This window comes from Palaemon carinicauda, chromosome 35 (genome assembly GCF_036898095.1).
Source record: "Palaemon carinicauda isolate YSFRI2023 chromosome 35, ASM3689809v2, whole genome shotgun sequence".
Classification (NCBI taxonomy): domain Eukaryota; kingdom Metazoa; phylum Arthropoda; class Malacostraca; order Decapoda; family Palaemonidae; genus Palaemon; species Palaemon carinicauda.
In genome coordinates this window covers 56,668,209-56,681,999 of record NC_090759.1, presented here as the reverse complement: position 1 = coordinate 56,681,999, position 13,791 = coordinate 56,668,209, and the positions used below count along the sequence as shown (strand labels likewise).

General features: G+C 40.3%; 1 protein-coding gene across 1 annotated transcript in view; it reads left to right on the top strand.

The window, feature by feature from the left end:
* Positions 1-12,023, top strand: part of LOC137627759 (uncharacterized) — a 40,655-nt gene extending 28,632 nt beyond the window's left edge. The window contains exons 4-5 of the mRNA XM_068359053.1: positions 7,786-7,968; positions 10,277-12,023. Of these exons, the coding sequence (XP_068215154.1) occupies positions 7,786-7,968; positions 10,277-10,747 (654 nt within the window). The 3' untranslated portion in view covers positions 10,748-12,023. The remainder of the gene's footprint in view (positions 1-7,785; positions 7,969-10,276) is intronic.
* Positions 12,024-13,791: the final 1,768 nt, after the last annotated feature.

Below are 13,791 nucleotides of genomic sequence, written 5' to 3'. Positions count from 1 at the left end.
ACAAACTGAAAATAGTGCCAATTCGAATTCAATACACAACGAATCACACACCAAATATCCCTATTCTTATTTAACTCAGGATTCAGATCCCCAATCACAAGGATCTCTACACTAAACTGCGATATAAAAACTAAACGTCTTGCACACAAACTTCTACTACAACCAACCTGGTAGACAAGGTAGAGAGGAGAGATAACAATTAGAGGGGACTTACTTCGGTTGGGGACGTTGGATCAAAGAGGACGAGCTATCCTTGCAACCCCCGACGTCACCTTTTTGGCGCAATTTGCCCTGAACCTAAATTTCTACATTGGATTTTTTTAACATGTTACAACAGAATGACGTTATTTTTCCTAATCTTAAATTACCAGCAATTGATTTTATTAGTCTCAGTGCCTTGCTACCAGGCGGTTTCCCTTTTTGGCTCTAAACGTTCACGTCTGGAACTACATTCATTCGCCCGCGAGTTTCTCCTCTCCCTCCAATTTGACGTAGTCGTAGGCGGAGTCAAATGGCGGGAATTTCGATTGATCGGGTCGAAATTCCCGACATCCTCCACGCCCCAAAATAAGGAGTGATGAAACGTCGGTCAATTGGATGGAGCTAGACTCGGGGTGAGGGGAGTGGCTTACTCCGAGACTCTGTTAGGCTCGCTGCGTAGCGCTCCGCAACGACTCCAACAGAGTACGCACAATATAAAACAGCAATGTTACCCCGGGGTAATAAACACAATCAATAATATACAGTCATATAACAGATCAAAACAGGCAATGGGCCTAGCAATTCTAAAGCACTCGTGTAATACACATAAGGAACAGCAGAAATAAGTGATAATGTACACATTTTACAATTCAATTGGCAAGCAATTAGGCAATGGGCCTAAGACAATTCAAGAAATGGTAGAAATGCAATCATAATAAGTCAAGTGCAACGACAATTAGGCAATGGGCCTAAGACAATTCAAAAAAATGGCAGAAATACAATCATAATAATTCAAGTGCAACGACAATTAGGCAATGGGCCTAAGACAATTCAAAAAATGGCAGAAATACATATGACAATTCAAATTCAGTCTGTCTCAACTCACAATAATCGAGACTTCTATAGCGCTGCTACATGCAGGCCGTTACTTAATGGAGTACAAGAGGGAGGGGCAGGTTCTGTGCAACGCTCGGTCTGTACGCACGAGAGACCATCCCGTCCCCGTACTCCACCCCTAAGCACTTCCAACCTCCGCAGATTCACGCACACCTCACAAACTCCACCCTCCCTACCTTCCAGATAGAACACGCCCCCTTTTCACTTACAGTTTGCAGCTACTTTCTATATATCGTCACCTTTCAGTAGACAGTCCATTAGTTCTCGCTGTTTCACGGCAGCCCTTCTCAATGGGCGTGCAGAACGTCCTTGTGCGTTCGTCTGCTCTGTTTCATTTTCATTTTCACTTCTTTCACTAACTGCATAGTTCTCACCTTCCTCGTCGTTGTCGTTCGTTCCTGTGGCTGGTTGTTGAGATGTCGTAGCTGTTGCCATATCCTGGTCGTTCCCAGACGTCTCCGCTATCCCTGGCATTCCGGCTGTCGAACTGTTCGCACCCTCTTCTCCGTCATCGCCGTCGTCTCCTTCATGGTCATCCTCAGAGGGGGCTATTTCTAGGGGAACCAGGTGGCTGACAGCTCGCAGCGATTCAACACCCTCAAACAACACTTTCGCCGAGCGTACGACTCCGTTGTCGTCAGGATACGTCTCCACGACACGTCCCAGTGGCCAAGTCGCTCTCTTCTTATTGTCCTGCTTCACTAGCACGATGTCTCCGGGGTGCAGCTTGGAGGGTTCCCCGGGCCGACTGTCGTGCCGGGCCCTCAAGGCACTCAAGTATTCCTTTCTCCAGCGTTCCCTAAAGGCTTTGAGCGAATCTGTCAATCTTACGTAACGATCACGTAGCTTCCGAGAGGTGAAGGTTGCGTTCAGATGGTCGTCCGGTAAGATCGGGGGCCATGAGGTGGACTTGGTGTCCTCTTATCAAATGGGAGGGGGTGAGGACTTCATCCTCGCGCTCGTCACCGCTGTACATGAGCGGTCGATTATTCACCACTGCTTCTGCTTCTTTCACGAGGGTTAGCACGTGGGCGTCCGGCAGGTACTTCTTTCCGAGGGCTATCTGGAGGGTCCGTTTCGTTACTCCTATCAAACGCTCGAAGAACCCACCTTTCCAAGGTGCACGGGGCGTCTGAAACCGCCACTTTATGCCAGTTTTCCTCAGGAACTGCTGGACTTCATCCTCTTCATAAAGTCCCTGCAGGAGGTGGCTGGCAGCCTTGAAGGTTTGATGGTTATCGGACATGATGAGCTGTGGGGCACCGTGGGTGGCGCTAAACCGTCTAAGTGCCAACACGAATTCTTCTGCTTCCAAAGAGGGACAGAAGTCAAGGTACACGGCTCTGCTGGCCATGCAAGTTACGATAAGTATATACCCTGGCCGTGTTTCCGTGTGTATGGCTGCTGTGTGGTCCACTCCGACCGCCGTGAACGGTTTTGTGAGGGTGATCCTTTCCTTTGGCAGGGGGGGTGGTGGTAGCTGTCTCGTTAGAGGCTGGAAGGCCAGCTTGCATTCAGGGCATTGCCGCACGGTTCGCTTCGCAATGGAACGTAGACCCGCCACCCAACATTTCTGTCGAAAGATACCTATTAGAGTATTCACCCCACAATGCAAATGTAACTGATGTAAATAATTTAGATACATCCTAACCAAATGCCCTTTGGCTGGCAAGAGAATCAAATGATCAGTTTCTCCTACATGGGACACTCGTCCCCTGGTGCAGATGAGATTATCTACCAAAACTAAATTCAATTGTCTAGCAAAATTAGCAACTTCACGAGGGGGTCTGACTCCGCCCTCTAAGTAGGCATAAACAGTAGGCAAATAATGTTTTTGCTCTAATTTTACAACAATACTGAACGGATGCCGTTCTATCTTAGCAAACTTTAAAACTAGTCTGGCTACTCGTAACAAGAATTGGAACCCTACTTCCCTCTTCAGGACGTCCCAAATCTCGCCTGGGGGGGTAGGACACATCTCCTCCCTCAACTCCTGCACCGCCGCTACTACGTGAGTTTGATGTAGTAAATCTTCCTCCTCGCAAGGAACAGGCCTTCCCGTGGTCCTGAGAAATTCTGGACCGTTCCTCCACAGGGGGTTAGCTTGCAATTGTTGAGCCGTTGCGCCTCGGGATAGGATATCGGCAGGGTTCTGCTGACTAGGGACATGGTTCAGACTGAAACTACAAACCTGCTGAATAAAATTAATTTCCGCCACTCTGTTAGAAACAAACACATTTTTATTAGACCTGGCATCGGGCGATGCTACCCATGCCAACGTTACCTTACTGTCGGTCCACATTACTATTTCCCGTGGCTCGATCAGATCCTTGAGCGTTCTTGCTAGTCTGCTGCCTAACAACAAGGCCAGCAACTCTAGCTTAGGGATCGTCAGCTTGCTCATCCCTTTCGGAGTGATCCGGGTTTTACTTGTTACCAGACTTACCCGATTGCGTTCGTCCCTAGTATATGCTACTGCTCCATATGCCTTACTGCTGGCATCGGTGAACACATGAAGTTGTAAGCCTTTTTTTCCTATTGATCTTTGAAAGGTGATGTCGCTCACCGCTTTCAAATCATTCAACAATTCACTTGCCTCTTTAGCCCTCTCTTTTGCTAAAACATCATCCCAACCTACATTATCCTCCCATAGTTGTTGAAGGAAAAGCTTTCCCCTTACAAATAATGGGCTTATCAAACCTATCGGATCATATATGGAGACTAATAGGGAAAGTACCCTACGCTTCGTGGGTACCCATCCCTCCCCCAACTCACAGATCCTTTTGCTTTCTTTCACACACAATCTGTCCACGTCCCGGGCCCATCGCAGCCCGAGCACGTTCACACTCACAGGCTCATTCCACTGTCTCTCGCTATCGAAGGCCAAGTGATTGCTGGCCCACCCTTCTAAGGGCATACCCGCCCTTTTTAAGATGTTATGAACAGACTCATGCTCTTGCCTCATATGTTCTATATCTTCAAACGTGGCCAGATAATTATCAACATAAAAAGATTTTACTAAATCTGGGCGCCCTTCCTCTTTAAAATGACAATTTAATATTTGCTGTAGCAAAAATGGACTAGCTGTGATGCCGAACACCACGACTCTAAAGGCGAAGGTAAGCGCTCGACCAGCTGCCTTGCGCCACAGAAATCGTGTATATTTGGCATCACGAGGATCTAACAAAACACGATGGAATGCTTTACTTATGTCGGCTAACATGGCATATCGATTCAACCTAAACCTTATAATTAAACTGTATGCTACTTCTACCAAATTGGGCCCAGGTAAAAGACATTCATTCAAGGACTTGCAACCTTGTGACTTGGCAGAGGCATTGAACACGATTCTAAGGGGGGTGGTACGGCTGTCTTTCTTAACACCAAAGTGTGGCATGTAATAACCTTCCACTACGGGATTTTTCACTTCTGATATAAAACCTGCTTCGAGATACTTATCTATCACTCCCTGATATTGTTCAAGATATTCCCTATCCTTTTTGAATTTTGTCTGCAACGACTCTAACTGCGCCATAGCGTTACGATAATTGGTTTCTGGCCTAGCATCCGATCCAAATGGTAGGCTAACCTGATATCCCTCAGGTTTTCGTACAACGCTTTGCGATACCTTTCGCACGGCCTCGGCCTCGCGAACAGTGTATTGCTCAGATGGGGCGATACCAACACGGTCTAATCGCCACCACTCATCTACATCATACAGATATGGCTCGTCCGTGATTCTGCACACTCTCAACGTTCTTACTTGTTCGACCCTTTCCCCTTGGAACAGCCACTGTGGCACCTTCCCGTACGGGGACATACCATTATGCGTTAAGAAAAGATTTATCCCATCTACTTTTTCTACACCTATGACAAAATAGCTAAAATAATCAGCCCCAACTAATATGTGAACGTTCTTCATGGTATCTGATTGGTTTGCTGGATCGGCTAACGTGACTCCCTTGGTCAACAGATGCTGTCTGACTTTAACATAACCCACGTTATGTATCGGGACGTCCACGTGTTCGTGTGCCACCAATTTCATACGCACGATTCTTTTCCCCATTTCAACCCTGCAACTTACTACATCGTATTGGCCGCTTATTTCCTCGGAACCAAATGGAGCTATATTCAAGGATACTCTTCCTACCACCGGTAGGCCTAATTGACGGGCAATTTTTGCAGAGATGAAGCTCCTCTGGCTTCCTGAGTCGAGAAATAGGCGGACTCGCTTACTACCTTGCCTTTGTTGAATACCTGCCATGGCTGTTGGCAAGATAGTGCATGGGAGGTCCACATCAGACCTCTGCGCGATCTTTGCGCTCGTGCACGGCTTAGATTCTACTTTAACCTTAGACGGACGGGGGGCATTTTGGTTCTGTGCAGGCGTCGCATTTACTACGGGGCGGGACGTTGTTGATTGACTATTACTATGACTAGGGATTGACTGCGGTCTACCCGCGTCGCAAATCGCAGTGTGGTGCTTAGCATTACAGTTTCTACAGGAATTTGATACGGGACATTTATCGCTACGATGGCCTGATTTCGTGCAATTGAAACAAAGACCCCTTTTTAGTAAAATGCGACGTCTAGCAGCTACGTCTGTCACTTGGCGACATCCGTGAGGCGGGTGCCGTTCGCTACAAAATGGGCAGGAATTTTGGTGGATGGGATGGGTTTTCGGTCTTACACTACTGTCTGGTCTTTTGTCACTCTCAAGACTGTCGCCTCTCTGCAATGCATCGTCTTCTAACATTCTTACTATGAAATCTATTGCCTCAAAAAACTCGTCCAACGTATAGTCGCATTTCCTCAAATGCTCTACCACCTTGCGGTATAGTTTTCCCTCTGACAATTTTTGATTAATGAGGCTCATGACCATGCCCTGGCCTAAGTCATTGGTACTAAGTCTTTTGATTTGCTCAATAATGATAGTTAACTCAAAACGGAACCTTTTTAATTCTACTGGGTTTAGTGACGGCACAAAGATGTTTGCTAACTTGCGGTGCAGAATCACGAGCGTTTGGTGCACGTTGCCATACTGCTTATCTAATAAATCTAATGCTACTCTATAGTTCGCGGCGGTTACACTCAGGGATTTGATAATCCTGAGCGGCTCCTTGCCCAACGTCCCCAATAAATACGTGAATTTAGACACTTCGTCTAAATCCGCTCTTCGATCCACGTGGATCGTGAATAATTCACGGTACGATGCGTACTCTTGCACTTCCCCTTCAAACGTGGGGAGAGGCAGCGGCTTCAACCTGGGGAGGGCAACATTCCCCGTTGAAGGGCCTTTCACTTTATCTATTCTATTGTACAATAGTGTGGAAGCGCGTGTCGCTTCACCTAACATATGCCTAATTCGGGCTTCGATACTAGACTCTAACTTAACTCTCTGGTTTTTGTACAACTCTTTAAGCTGTCGGACCTCTGCCTGCAACTCCGTTACCAAATTCTGGTAAACGGACTCGGAGTAGGTCTCAATCAGTGCCCTTTGCGTTTCGCTTAGCAAATCCTCCAGTAGGCCCATCGACGCCTCGATATGCACGATCGTGGACACAGCCATCTTAATTACTTTACTTTACGTTTGGGGGGGTTGGACAAGGCAAGTAAAAAAGGATAATTTAACGTTAAGAAGGGACTCAAAGAACTGACCCACGTGGGCGATCGCACATCGGGACGTAGAGGACCTTAATTGTTAGTCTCTCTCTCTCTCAAAAGCTCATATTTTAAATTAGTCCTGTCCGGCTCTGGGAAGCGCTTGCGATCCGGTTCGAAGGACCAAATGTTGTGATTTTCACCAGTTAATTAAATCTGCCCGATGTACTGGGCGGATCGCAAGGCCTTGAAGAGGCAAAGTTTCCCTAAACTTTCCAGGATTTAACTAAAATACGGCGATAAAATTTACAATTTTATTACAAAAATAAACTCTGATAAAGACAAACAACATTCTAAAGCATTCACAAGACTTTACTGAAAAACAAGACTGACCCTAGGTAATGTAGCATGTGCTCTTCAAGCACAAAGTCCACACCGGACTCATTAACAAACTGAAAATAGTGCCAATTCGAATTCAATACACAACGAATCACACACCAAATATCCCTATTCTTATTTAACTCAGGATTCAGATCCCCAATCACAAGGATCTCTACACTAAACTGCGATATAAAAACTAAACGTCTTGCACACAAACTTCTACTACAACCAACCTGGTAGACAAGGTAGAGAGGAGAGATAACAATTAGAGGGGACTTACTTCGGTTGGGGACGTTGGATCAAAGAGGACGAGCTATCCTTGCAACCCCCGACGTCACCTTTTTGGCGCAATTTGCCCTGAACCTAAATTTCTACATTGGATTTTTTTAACATGTTACAACAGAATGACGTTATTTTTCCTAATCTTAAATTACCAGCAATTGATTTTATTAGTCTCAGTGCCTTGCTACCAGGCGGTTTCCCTTTTTGGCTCTAAACGTTCACGTCTGGAACTACATTCATTCGCCCGCGAGTTTCTCCTCTCCCTCCAATTTGACGTAGTCGTAGGCGGAGTCAAATGGCGGGAATTTCGATTGATCGGGTCGAAATTCCCGACATATTGATAAATTTCTTTCTAGAATCGACAAGATAAAGTGACAAAGTCTATTTCAAAACTAGGAGAAGTAATGTCAAATTTTTTTCCAGAAAGCAGATGAAGCCAAAAAAGTAGTTGAGGATGAAATCAATGATCTGTCGAATGGAGTCATATTTACAGCAGTTTTCGGCACATTAGGAGGGCTTATCATTATTTCTCTCATTGTTGGTTTAGCTTATGCTATCATTAAAGGCAGAAAAAGCAAGAAACCAAACAACAAGGCATACAAAGAGGTAAGGTTAATAATTATTTGTATTATCTTATTTTATACTTATCAAAATAGACATCAGTGTACATTCATCCCAAAACATATAAATGAAATTGTAACCTTACTATTTTTATCATTATAAAATCAATTGAAATTTACTTATAATTTATATCCATTTTTATTACAAGAAGTGAGTTGTTAAAAAATGTGTCATTCAGGTTGGTCATTTTATGTCCTTTTATGTCAGCACATCTGTCCGTCCAAAGGTTAATAAAAATATAATTTTTGTTTCATTAAAAATATGAAGAAATGTACACAGTCCGATTCCTTTCAACTTCAGATCAATGTATTCTCAAAACAGAATCTAATTCCATTTAATCTCAATATCTTGTAAGCCATCAACACTGCCAAACATTACCATTGAATCAACAAATAGGATCTAATTATTCACTCCAATTAAGTAGCCCATCATAACTATAATAAAAAAGAACCCATTGAGGTTGATGGCTTGTAAAAATGAAAGAAAAAAATTAAACCAGAAGCAAACTTGAAAAATTTGTGAAATAAGGTATTTCTTCATACATACACATCCCTCCATCAAACCTTCGCCATGGCTGGTTTATAACGTTTTTAATGACTTATCTGACATTCTTTGTAACTTAAATGACATTCTCAGTAGATTCTTTATCAAAATAATAAACAAAAGGGTGGATAAATATAGTTCTCGTTCTTTCAACCAGTTCAACAATAACAAGTAATGTTAAAAGTAGAATGATGAGACCCAATTGGAATTGTTTATTCTATACGTTTGGGAATGAGCTAAGACAACCAGTCGCTTTAAATACACCTAATAATCAATTTCTTGCCTCGAAAATCTAAAATTTAAATAATTCTCGGCAAAAGGTTAAAGATGTACTGTGTTGCTTTTATGAACATTATTTATCACCTGACAAAATAACGAACGCTTAGGTAAGCTACGAAAATTGGAATGAGTTTATCAGAGACGAGTAGTACTATGAAGGGAAAGGATATGTAACGGCTCCTCACCTATCCTCCTCCTTAGATTCCTAGACTAGGTTAAGTCTGTTTGGGGTGCAGATATCTATGGTTATCTACGGATACGTCCCTGATTATACACGATATCTTAGGATAGTCGTTCCGGGGGTTAGAACCCTGTGATACCTGACGGTAATTCTCTTGTAATATCACTCACAGAAATATTATACAGTAGGAAGCTGCCCGAAGGAACTTCCATCAAAATGACATGGCTATCTCACCCAAAAATAGATTTTTCCTACGTCAAAATCCGTTTTTATGTTTCATACCTTTGAAGACACCGGAAATCTTATTTTTCATAATGTAAACAAATATGATTGATCTCTGAATATAGGAGAACGGCGAATATTCCATCAATGCATGAGCTTAGTTAAGACATTGCTGTCAAGTTACAATTATCATTACAAAATTCTTGACGATAATAAGTTTTACCTTAAATTTGATAATGAATATGTTGCTGATATAAACATGGCGATGGGATTAACTGAATTATATAAAGTAAGGTTATTATATTAAATTATCACTGATAGATGATAGTACTGTACTGTACACTACTATATAAAAAAAATGAAACATAATAAAATCTAAAACTCGCAATTTACAATGATATAGTTCAAAATTTCAAACAATTTACAAGAAAAATGCAAATGAACATTTTCTAAATGTGAAATTTCAAAAAGTGACTAGTGTACCTTAAAAGAAATTAGAGCACTTTAAAACTTGCCTGACAAATCTAAGTTATGTAACAGATAACTCTTCATTGAAAGAAAATCTAGCAACCATCTCAGTCAGGGAAAAGGTAAATCAAAGTATTCTTTATTCTAGTTACCTTTTGAAATTATATTTCATTATTGCTAAATATTGCTAGATTTTCTGTTTTTTTTTTTTTTCGGTTTTTTAATGAATGACATTTTGTTTAGCACATTTCTCTTTTCCATTACATTTCTTATACTTTATTCCTAGTTTCTCCTCGTGCTTATGAAGAACCTTTTGCATAAAAAAATTGTTTGAAAAGACTACCGAAATATTAATATTTTTATTGGACTTCTATAAAAAATAAGCCGTGTATCACACTGATTTCAAAACAGAAACTCAAAATAACAAAACAGTTTTTCTTGTTATGACTTATTAAATATCTTGTTTGTTTCCATATTCATGAATAATCTTACCACACTTTTTATATTTTATGAATAAATGAATCTTGCAATCCCCAAAAAGGAATACCTAAAAATTAATATGTCAGAACAAGTGCTTATAGCATGAATTTTTGTCCGTAGGTACAAGAAGAAAATGTACCTATTGATGGATTCCTTCATGATCATGACAATATGGCTTATGAAGATGATGAACCTGCAAAGCCCAGAAACGACGCCTACCCTCTTAAACCTTTCAACAAGCCTACACCTCCACCTAAAGATCCCTATAGGCGCCGAGAAGAAATACCAGTAGATGATCTCTATGCCAAACCTTTAAAATCTAAGAATTCTCAAGCTGTTCCAAGCTCCACAAACTATTCCAGGTCAGAGTATGACAGGGATCCCAGGCACGAACCTAAACCAAGCACCTCAGCAGGTGATAACTACTATTCCAGGCCAAGTTCTAGCAGGGATAATTACTACTCTACACCTGAGGGCCCCCAAAAGGAGAACCACTATAATGGAAGAGATGCATCTAGGCCATATGATGCTTACGCTGCACCTACACCAAACGACCCAGCACCAAGAGGTGGTTTGAGGAGATTTAATTAACGGGCATTGCAATTATAACCATATGCAATATCTTAAATTTTATCAACACTACCTCTTCTTTGTACACTGAATACGATATCTTTCATAATACAGTAAATAAGATTGAAAGAGAAATCCTCAAGTGATGATAACCAAAATTTGTGCAATTGGCTAACTGGAAATGAGATGTTGTATGTGGTTGCATTGTAAAATACTATTGCAATTTCTCTTTCACATAACTGTAGCCATACAAAAACCAATAACCCAAAATATATATCACAATATACATTAACCTACTGCATTTTTTTCATAAAATGTAATGAATTTGGTACAAACTAATGCATTGCAACCTAAATACAGTAGTTTTGATACATTTTCCTACTTTAATCCAATATCATTGGTATCAATTAGGTTTCATTAGTGTTACTTAATTTTCTGGCAAATGCAGATCATTCCAGTACCATGATGCCTTTCTACTATGATTTAGTTCAGTACAGTCAATCTACTTTAAAGAATGCCACATTTCATTATATATTAAAAGGGAGGAGACTATCCAGACTACTGAGTCGAACTTGACTCTTACAGAGGTGGACTGAATAAATTTGGGATGGAATAATATAATATATATTAAATCCAAGTAATAAAAAAAAATGATAAAAATCTGCTATGAATAGCAATTTAAATTTAATTCATTAAACCTACGATCCTTAAAAACATAAACTCTTAGAATACAATAAAATGTCTTAGCAAAAAAAAAAATAATTTTGTCTTTTAACGACTGCATTTGCATAAAACATACTTTATGAATAAAATTGTGTCACAATCATTACACTCGTGGACTGTCATGAGTTGTACACATTAAAAACGTAAGGGGTCAATCTATCGATAAAATGACTTCAGTTCTTTTTAGTCTTACTGGTCTGAAGATTCTCACGAGGAAACAATTGGTTTGATGTTTTTATTATTTTCTGATTTTTTTTTCCACATACAGTAGTTATTATGAAATGCTTTATTGTAACAGCATAATCCTTAACAGGGAGTTTAATGCCAAAATGTGGTAAATTTATTGCCGATTTAACAAAGGCATCTACTTTTTCATTTATCAACTGCTTCAATGTGGACAAGAATCCGACATGCAGTATTTCAATATTTACCCCCTACGAATAGAATTTGTAATACTGTACCAGTTTGTATGAGAGAGAGAGAGAGAGAGAGAGAGAGAGAGAGAGAGAGAGAGAGAGAGAGAGAGAGAGAGAGAGAGAGAGAGAGAGAGTGTGTGTGTGTGTGTGTGTGTATGTGTAACCTTTAAGGGCTTCTATAGCACTTCTCGAATCAGAATGACTGACAAATTTCAGATTCACTCAAGCCTCAATTCTTTTAACAAAGTTCATTTCTAGCAGAATGGCTGATGGTTCCGGATGCTTTAGTAGGTAATGAAAAACAACTTTCTTTGTCTGAGAGTAATGCAGCAATACCAGCATCCGTCAAAGATTTAGAGCTATGGAGTATATACAGTATAGCATAGTAAGGAACTTTCCTCTAAATATGTTCAAGGCATGTTGTTTACAGTTATTCAAAGTATAATCTAATTTATTTGATAAATAAAAGACATGGGAGCATATTCTTGTTTTCTTCATGATCCAAGGTGAAATAAAAATAAATGGTTAATCCTGATGCTGGTAGATTGTAATAGCCTATCTGCTCAAATTGGAAATGGAGGTTCACGATTGTTTAAAAATACATCACTTTGGTTGAAGAGCTTCATTGTTGGAGAACTGGTAGATAGGATCTTCAAAGAACTTTGCATTGTTACAAAATTTGGATGAAATGACAGTGGCTCACCGTTTTCACAAACAATTGAGCAATTTTGGGACGATCTAAATATTCCACTAAAGTCTCAAGGCTAAGCTAAAATGTGTATTGGATCTACAAATTTCATAGAATATCCGGATCCATATACAGTATTGAGCTACCATAGTCTACTCTGGATAAGACTAATGATTTATGGATTATCAGTAAAGTACATCTTACACCCCATATTTTATGAGATGATTTCATCATTGAGTTGAGAGCGTTATTACATTTAGATTTTCTATAAGATATATGTACTTTCCAATGATGCTGGTAATAAATAGTATTTATGATAATGATGATGATAATAATAATAATAATAATAATAATAATAATAATAATAATAATAATAATAATAATAATAATAAAGTGGTTTTGACAAAGGAAAAAAACAAATTTTAAAAGTATTTTGTATTTTTCCTAGATATACAAACCCAAGTCATTGAATAGGAGTATCATTTCAGCAAAGCTGGAAAACTCGGCTTTTAAAATCACAATATGTCGGTAGTTACTAGCAGACAGCAAGAATGCCTTAGCCTACTGTCAGATCAACCAGTAACCACTTTTACCTTAACCTAGACCTTGTGAGGTGGGAAGTATAACATAAAGAAAGACCCCAGGTTTGTGGAGTCACGAAAAATGTTATTTTTATTAATAAAATAAATTTTTGAATATACTTACCCGGTGATTATATAAGCTGCAGCTCTGCTGCCCGACAGAAAAACTCTACGTTCAAAATACGCCAGCGATCGCTATGCAGGTAGGGGGTGTACATCAACAGCGCCATCTGTCGAGCAGGTACTCAGTACTCAATGTAAACACAGAACCAATTTTTCCTCGGTCCACTGGGTCTCTATTGGGGAGGAAGGGAGGGTCCTTTAATATATAATCACCGGGTAAGTATATTCAAAAATTTATTTTATTAAAAATAACATTTTTCAATATTAAACTTAGCCGGTGATTATATAAGCTGATTCACACCCAGGGGGGTGGGTAGAGACCAGCATTACTTGTTTACATTATTATGAGCTAAGTATTTTGTATTTCATTTTAGCAGTTATTCAAAATAACAAACATAAAATAAATAAGTACCTGGTAAGGAAGTCGACTTGAACAATTACTCTGCCTTTTTAAGTACGTCTTCCTTACGGAGCCTCGCGATCCTCTTAGGATGCTGAGCGACCCCTAGGATCTGAAGTATCAAGGGTTGCAAC